Consider the following 8,686-nt stretch of genomic DNA (forward strand, 5'->3'; position numbering starts at 1 on the left):
TCAGGCCCAGAGTTCAGGCCCCACAACCGGACCAAAAAAAAAAAAAAAAAAAAGTTTGTAGGACAAAGAGTAGTCTTTAGGAATTAATGGACTAACACACTTTTAAAATGTACAGTTTGGCCTATTTTTTTTTTGAAAATTCGAGTTTATTCTTGAATATCTCTAATATTCTGGTTTGGGAGGTGTTATTAAAGAAAAAATCTCTTGGGCTGGGAAGGTGGCTCAGTGGTAGAGCGCTTGCCTTGCATGCCTGAGGCCCTGGGTTCGATTCCTCAGCACCACATAAGCAAAAAGGAAAAAAAGGGCCAGAAGTGGCCCTGTGGCTCAAGTGGTAGAACGCTAGCCTTGAGCTGAAGAGCTGAGGCACAGCGTCCAGGCCCAGAGTTCAGGCCCCACAACCGGACCCCCCCAAAAAAAAACAAAAAAAAATCTCTAAAGCTGGGCACAGGTGGCTCACACCTGCAATCCTAGCTACTCAGGAGGCTAAAATTTGAGGATTGCAGTTCAAAGCCAGCCCAGGCAGGAAAGTCCATGAGACTCTTATCTCCAATAAACCACTAGAAAACTGGAAGTGGAACTGTGGCTCAAGTGGTAGAGCGCTCACCTTGAGCTGAAGAGCACAGGGACAGTGCCTAAGCCCAGAGTTCAAGCCCCATGACTGACCAAAAAAAAAAAGTTAGCCTGTCAGCCCATAGTATTAAGATCCTCATACACCAGAGAAATCTGTTTGTTTTCTTCTTCTAGCTCGCGCTTCGAGATGCACTCTTGAAAAAGAGGAAAAGAATGAAGTAACTTCAAGCCTATTTTTCTCCCAGGGAGACTAAGTTTGTGTTCTTACTCTGAATATTCACAAATCAAGAACATGTGTCTACAATAAAAAGTTAAGAAGCAGTATATTGGGGCTGGGAATGTGGCCTAGCATGCATGAAGCCCTAGGTTCCCGTTCCCATTCCTCAGTACCACAAAACAGAAAAAGCTGGAAGTGGGGCTATTGCTCAAGTGGTAGAGTACTAGCCTTGAGCAAAAGAAGCTCACAGTCAGTGCTCAGGCCTTGAGTTCAAGCCCCAGGACTGGCCAAAAAATAAAGTAAGAGAGAGAGAGAGAGAGAGAGAGAGAGAGAGAGTGTGTGTGTGTGTGTGTGTGTACATATACATATATATGTGTGTGTGTGTATATACACACAATGAAAACCACAATAAGTCTGAAAGCAGTTGATTCTTTAATTTGGAAGACAGGTGATACATCAATTTTTAAAATGTAAATAGTAGTGGTGTTATAAACTGGTTTTCATTTAACATTTGTACAGAGAAATTATGAAGTGCCTACAATTGTCACTGTGAGTCTCGAGACGCCCCCCTCACACAGCCATTCACAGGTAGTGGAGTTCAGGTGTGTATTCATGAGATTACAGTGCAGTGTAAATAGTTCTTTGTGGCATGGGTCCATGTTTCAAATGATAGATAGACATGGACTGGTCTGCAGGGAGAGGAGTTGTATAGTCTCTTAAAACAAAATAGGACAGTGTTACAAGAGTAAGAGGGTCTTACTTGTAAATAGGCTTACCTGATGAGAACAGGTCTCTGCTGTACAGATTTTGGGGAGACATTTTAGCTCTTTTAGTTGATTCAAAAGATTACAATACTTTAAAATTTTTATGTAAAGATTTTTGTGTAAGATTGCACATTTAAATTGCCTTAACTATAATAATTTTGAAATATCTGTTTTGTCATTTGAATTTCTGCTCTTTTTGTTGTTTGGTTTGGGGGGTTTATGCTGTGTTATTTTGGCAGTGCTAAAGGTATGAATGCAGGGCCTCTGTGTTAGGCAGATGTTCTACAACTGAGGCTACCCAAGCCCTGGGCTGCCCTCCTTCTCCATACTTTGCCTTGTTCTCAAGAATAAGTTTGTAGTGTCAAGCTAGTACTCTAGTGCATGTGTACTGCTGTGTTTTCTAACAGGCCTGCCTGAGTCCATCTAAGGGACCGTCTACATGCAGGTTGTTGCATTTAAAAATAGTGTGGTGCCTTTTGCCTCCAATTTCTTAGATGATCTTAGAATGGATGAGAACATCATTCTGTGTTGCTACAAATTAGAGTAAAGGGCAGATTTCCTCTCAGCAAGGGAAGCAGCTTCTAAGGTTTCTCTTCTTCCCTTTCTACTTTCTTCTGTTCAGATTTAGTGTTAGTTGACATTTTGTGACTTTGCCTAAGATGTCTCAGATCATGGGATTGGTTGAGCTGACCATAACCTCCAACTTACGTTCTCACAGGAAGTATCCCATACAAATTTTATATATTTCAGACATGAAACTGTTCCATTTTTTTATTTATTGCTAGTCCTGGGGCTCAAACTCAGGGCCTGGGCACTATCTCTGAGCTTCTTTTGCTCAAGGCTAACTATCACAGTGCCATTTGAGCCACAGTGCCATTTCTAGCTTTTCCTGTTTATGTGGTACTGAGGAATTGAACCAAAGCTTCATGCATGCTAGACAAGCATTCTACCACTAAGCCACATTCCCAGTCCCCTCCTTTTTTAAATTCTTAAAGGAGGTATTTCTTCTTCATGAGTCCAGAAAACGAATAAAATTCACTGAAGAGGAGCTAGGGTCCACAACTTGGCTGTATGTTTGTGTTAGAAGTTTCCTCTCTGCCCTACATTTTTCATTCAGCAAGAAGCCAAAGTCTATTCCTTATCCTAACTAGTTTTTCTACTGTGGCTCCAGTGTTCTTAGCCTGAGGCATATAATGCAAAATAGATACTGGCTTAAAAACTACATCTAACTGTTTTAGTTCTTCAATCCTAGCCTCTTATTTTTATCTGATTCCTTTTATTACTGTACAAATATTCTCTTGAGAATTTTCCTGTTTGCTGTTAAAATAGCAATTTGTCTAGTCAGTCACCAGTGGCTCATGTCTCTAATTCTAGTTTTGAAGAAGACTAAGATTGGAGGACCAAGGTTCAAAGTGAGTCTGGGCAGAAAAATCCTTGAGACCCTATCTCCAAAATGAAAAATGCAGTCCTGCAAAAATTCAGCACTTGGGGTTGGGAAGGTGGCTCAGTGGTAGAGTGCTTGCCTTGCATGCATGAGGCCCTGGGTTCAATTCCTCTGAGCACCACATAAGTAGAAAAAGCCAGAAGTGGTGCTGTGTTGTTGAAGTATTAGAGCGCTAGCTTTGAGCTGAAGAGCTGAGGGACAGCACCAAGGCCCAGAGTTCAGGCCCCATGATTGACCAAAAAAAAAAAAAAAACAAGGGACTTTCCTTCATAGGATGACAGGGAGGTCCCCTCCCCTGGCCTCTAGGAGTCCGCTAATTCTTCCTACTTACTTTCAAGGCTTTGCTTTCCTTTCACCTTCAACTAAACTTAGTCTGTTAACCTTTAAAAAGTTAAAAAAAAAAAAAAAAAACCAAGCAAGATCAAGAGGCCCTGAGTTTTAAGCTTGGGTGCTGATACAAAAGTAAAAATATCAGTTTCTCATAGATTGAATATAGACAGCAAAGACCAAGTGATCTTGCAGAATGACTTTAACCTTGAAGAAGTCATCAGTTTCTGAACTTTTTAACTTATTCTCAGCTGTATCCCTGAGTGTGCTAGCTCAATGTCTTATATAGTGCATAAGGCCAGGCATGCCCTGATTATGAAGCTTCTATCTGTAAATAACATTGTAACCTACCTCACTAATTCATTTGAAGAAGTAATGTTTATAAGCATATTATCTGCCACACATAAATGTTCAGTAAGTATCTTATCACAGCCATTGTGGTGTTAAAATTTTACCTTGTGCTTAATTTACTTGGAACAATTAAAATTACTACTAGTGTTTACTTGTCAGATTGTTTCTGGACTATGAACTATGAAATGAATATTGAATGCTCACCTCATACGAAGCACTCCACTAGATGCTAGGGGGCTGCATATATAATGTTTGTGCCATAATAGAAATTTTGGGTCTCATAAAGGGAATAGATTTATAAAATAACTTTATAATACAACTTTTAGGGCTATCAAAAAGGCACAGTTACAAAAAAGTAACCATATGAAATGATAGATGTTCTTGCTGTCTTGATTCATCCATTTCATTAGAGATACAAGTGTCCTGGTGTGTGTGACTCATGCTTGCGACCCCAGCTACTCTGGAAGCTGAGATGAAGAGGATTGAGTTCAAGATCATCCCAGGCAAAAAAAAAATAATCGAGACTCATCTCCAAACTAACCAGCCAAAATCCAGCTGGAGATGTGGCTTAAGTGGTAGAATGCTAACCTACCGAGTAAGCTAGGGTGACAAGGACAAGGCTCTAAATTCAAAACCTAGTATTTGGGGTGTGGTTTAAGAAGCCAATTGTATATCATATTCATAATTTGTGTTAGCAAAAAGGCACAGCATAGGCCAAGAGCATCATAAGGAAGATTGTGCTGTTTAGCTGAAGGAGGGGAGAAAAGGCATCTGTTAACAAGCATGCTACAGTGGGCAGAAGCGCATATTTCTGAGTCATTGAAAAGTTATATTTAAAAGGTTCACATGATTCTATAAGTGATATAGAAATGTTATAGTTGATAGAGGTTTTGATTATTTTCATATTCTAATTTGAAACTTTAGGATGTATAGAGGACATTACCTTGAAATTTTTTTAACTAGGATGTTTAATTATATTGCTTTTAAAGCTATTTCAGAGGACACTGAAAAGGCTGTTATTAGATAACAGTTTTCCTAAGTGCCATCCTTTCATTTGTTGCTTACATATCTATAATTTTATTGTTGTTATTGTGTTATACAGAGGGTTTTGCTTGCATATTTTTTTAATGTACTTGCTGAGATTTAAGAAAAATCTAGATTCTGAGTAAAAGATAAGGAAAAGACCTGGACTTTTTCTCTTCCAAATTGAAGGATCTGGAAATAACCATCCCTCCCCTACTGTGGTCTTAGATATACATAAAAATACCAAGCAAAGCAGAGAACACAGCTGATTCTGTATTATTTGAATCACATACCTTCTGTTTCTTGTAGGGTATTTTTATATGTCATGGTCTCAACTTCCTTCTGCAGATTCTGCTTTCATGTTTTGTGAGTCTAAACATGTAAATGACTGAAATATTAACTTGTCTACATGATAGAATATTGTACAGCCATTAAAAGTGTTGACAGTGGGAAATATTGGGGTTATGTATAGTGTTTTCTTTCTGAATCTTTGTGTGTACATGTTTTTTAGTACATCATTTGTGTAACAAAAGAACTTTTTTGAGGCAAGGAATAAACTGGGAGTGATTCATGTGAAATTTCTCTATTCTTAGAAGGGGCATGAACTCTGTATGTCTGTGTGCCCGTGTTGGTTGTACTGAGGAGGAGACCTAGGGACCTACACTAGTGCATGCAGGCATTCTGTGCTGAGCTCTGGTCCCACCCCTGAATATGCACCCTGTGTTGTTTCCCCTTGTTTTTGTTCATTAGCTTTTGTTTTTGGTGCCAGTATCAGGGCTTGAACTCAGATTTAAAGCACTTTTCCCTAGCTTTTACACTAGGGCCCGACTTTACCATCTTGCCTTAAGCAGGGAAAAGACTTTTCCTGAAATCTGGATAGACGATAGTTTCCTAGGTACTTTTTTCATTACTCGTTCCCCATTAGTCAACAGCGAGGCCACCACATGACAAAAAGACCTCTAGTTTCCTCCCATCTTGCTGCTTACACTTGGCACTGTCCCTCAAACTGCCAGATATCTATGAGTAGAAAACACGATCTAACACTGCTCAAAACCCTCCCAGCTTCCACACATACACACCCCCAGCAAGGATACATGTTTGGATCTAGTGCCCTATAACTTGGTGATTTGAAGCAATGAACATTGTGAGACGTTGGGTGAGTGCATGGCTGGGACAAGAGGACCTGCTTCTGGTGGCTCACATGCTTCACAGGAAGCCTTGGTTCCTTGCTGGATCTTGGTAAGAGGCCTTGATTACCTCAGCATGGAGACTTTTTTTTTTTCTAGGGGTGGGGGCGGCATTGCACATCATGGGACTTGAATTCAGGGTCTGGATGCTGTCCCTGAGCTTTTCTGCTCAAGGCTGGTCCTCTACCATTTTGAGCCACAGCTCCACTTCTGGTTTTCTGGTGGATAGTTGGAGATAGAGTCTCATTCCTGGGCTGTCTTTGAACTGTGATCCTTTGATCTCAGCCTCCTGGGTAGCTAGGATTACAGGTGTGAGCCACCTGCACCAAGGCTGCAAATGTTTTCATAAAGCTACTTAAGTGTTTTGACATATGACAGCTTCCCCGAGAGTTGGAAATCTAGGGGAAAGAAGGAGACTGCAGGGTCTTTTTGTAAGCTAGCCTTAGAGTCAGGAACTGTTAATCACTTGGGCTACGTTCTGTCCATTAGAAGCAAATCTAGCCCATAGTCAGGAGGGGAATTGGGCTCCACCTTTTTAAGGGAAATGTGCTGAAGAATATATGAATTTTGTTTTGTTTTGTTTGGGTCCGGTTGTGGGGCCTGAACTCTGGGCCTGGGCGCTGTCCCTCAGCTCATCAGCTCAAGGCTAGCGTGCTCTACCACTTGAGCCACAGCGCCACTTCCGGCTTTTTGCTTTTTGCTTATGTGGTGCTGAGGAAACCCAGGGCCTCAGGCATGCAAGGCAAGCGCTCTACCACTGAGCCACCTTCCCAGCCCCATGAATATATTTTAAAACTATCACTGCTGAACAAAATGAGATGCTAACTTTGAAAGTACATGTTTTACAAATACTTTTTTTTTTTTTTTTTGGTCAGTCCTGGGGCTTGAACTCTGGGCCAGGGCACCATCCCTGAGCTTGTTAGCTCAAGGCAAGCACTACCAATTGGACCACAGTGCCACTTCTGGTTTTCTGGTGGTTACTCTCACGGATTTTCCTGCCCAGGCTGGCTTTGAACCACGATCCTCAGATTCCTGGATAGCTAGGATTACAGGCGTGAGCTACCAAACACCTGGCTTGATACATTTTTTTTTTTTGTATTATCAACAGAGCTTTTTTAAATTTTATTTTATTTTTTATTTTTTTGGGTCTGGTCGTGGGGCCTGAACTCTGGGCCTGGGCACTGTCCCTCAGCTCTTCAGCTCAAGGCTAGTGCTCTACCACTTGAGCCACAGCACCACTTCCGGCTTTTTTCTTTTTGCTTATGTGGTGCTGAGGAATCGAACCCAGGGCCTCAGGCATGCAAGGCAAGCGCTCTACCACTGAGCCACCTTCCCAGCCCCATACAGAGCTTTTTTAAACTGACATTTCTGAACCAGAGATAAGCTCTGAAATCAGTATGTAACATCTCTTGAAACCAGAAAGGGGAGCCCATAGTTTCGTGATTACATATCTCTCTTTTAGTTTTTGCTAACACGTATAACACATAACAATCTCTCAATAGGAGAGGAAGATATGGTCTTAAAATGATGTCTTAACCTTAATTGTGAATAACATTTTACCACACTTGATTTATTTCCTCATTTGGGTGACTATGGGTATTATGAAGATCCTGTTTTGTTCTACTGGATTTCACTATATCCCAGCCTTGGTTTAAACTTTTCATACTCCCAATACTTGTCTTAGCCTCTTGTGTGCTGGGATTATAGAGTACCGAGATTACAGACATACACCACTATAACAGACTTGTATTGGTATTTTGGAGATGGGAGTCTCTCTTGTCCAGGCTGTTCTCAAACTCTTAGGTTCAAATGATCCTCTTCAGTTTCCTGAGTAGTTAGACCTATAGATTGGAACCACCACACCCAGCCTATTTTGAAAGGTTTTATTCCTTTTTTCTTTGCAGTGCTTAGAATCAAACTGAGAACCTTGTGCACACTAGCCAAGTGCTTTATCACTGAATTATATATCCGTTTTATCTTGTTTTTAACCCCTAATACTCAGAGGACTTCATACTCCTTGTTTGCTTGCTCACAGGCTGCACTCTACCAGTCCAGCCAGGCTTCCAGCCCAGCTTTTTGCTGGTTATCTTGGAGATAGAAGTGCAAAGACTTTTCTGCTCGGCTGACATTAAACTTCCTCTCTGTCTGAATAGCTAGGATTACACGTGTGAGCCACCAGCACTCAGCTCATTCATAATTGTCCTAAATTGACTGGATTTTTTTTTTTTTAAATCTAAGCACACCTTTAGAACTCAGGTAATCTATTTGTTCCATTGACCCATCTGTCGATGCACTTTGCTTCAGGGGGTAACTGCTGTTACTCTAGCCTCACAGATGAGCAAGTTAAGCCTGGAAAGCTGGAAGGAAGGCTGAAATCTCAGCCAGTGGGAACCAAGAGGATTATACACAATATTTTGATTAGCCTTTGAGACTGTGCAGTGGACTTCGCTCTGGGTAGGTCATGTCTAGGGTTGGGGAAAGCTCTGGAAAAACAGCTCTTGGTGATCATGCTTGACCACCGGCCCTGGCACTGATCTTTATTGACGTCTGGCAAGGAATCAGTGAACATTAGCAGTTGCCCTTCATATATTTAAATTCCAGATGCTTACAGGACCTGAGACATGTGGATTTACATAAAGTAGAAGAATCGCCAGAGACTGGTGGCTGTCACCTGTAATCCTAGCTACTCAGGAGGCTGAGATCTGAGGATCATGGTTCAAAGCCAGCCTGGGCAGGGAAATCCCCAATTAACCACCACTAAGAGAAGTGGAGTTGTGGCTCAGGTAGTAGATCACTATCCTGG

General features: G+C 41.3%; 1 protein-coding gene across 3 annotated transcripts in view; it reads left to right on the forward strand.

The window, feature by feature from the left end:
• Positions 1–5,267, forward strand: part of Sdad1 (SDA1 domain containing 1) — a 33,194-nt gene extending 27,927 nt beyond the window's left edge. For all 3 annotated transcript variants that reach the window (XM_070012817.1, XM_070012818.1, XM_070012819.1), the window contains exon 22: positions 745–5,267. In XM_070012817.1, the coding sequence (XP_069868918.1) occupies positions 745–792 (48 nt within the window). In that variant the 3' untranslated portion in view covers positions 793–5,267. The remainder of the gene's footprint in view (positions 1–744) is intronic.
• Positions 5,268–8,686: the final 3,419 nt, after the last annotated feature.

This window comes from Dipodomys merriami, unplaced genomic scaffold (genome assembly GCF_024711535.1).
Source record: "Dipodomys merriami isolate MVZ:Mamm:240054 unplaced genomic scaffold, mDipMer1.0.p SCAF_9, whole genome shotgun sequence".
NCBI classification, from domain to species: domain Eukaryota; kingdom Metazoa; phylum Chordata; class Mammalia; order Rodentia; family Heteromyidae; genus Dipodomys; species Dipodomys merriami.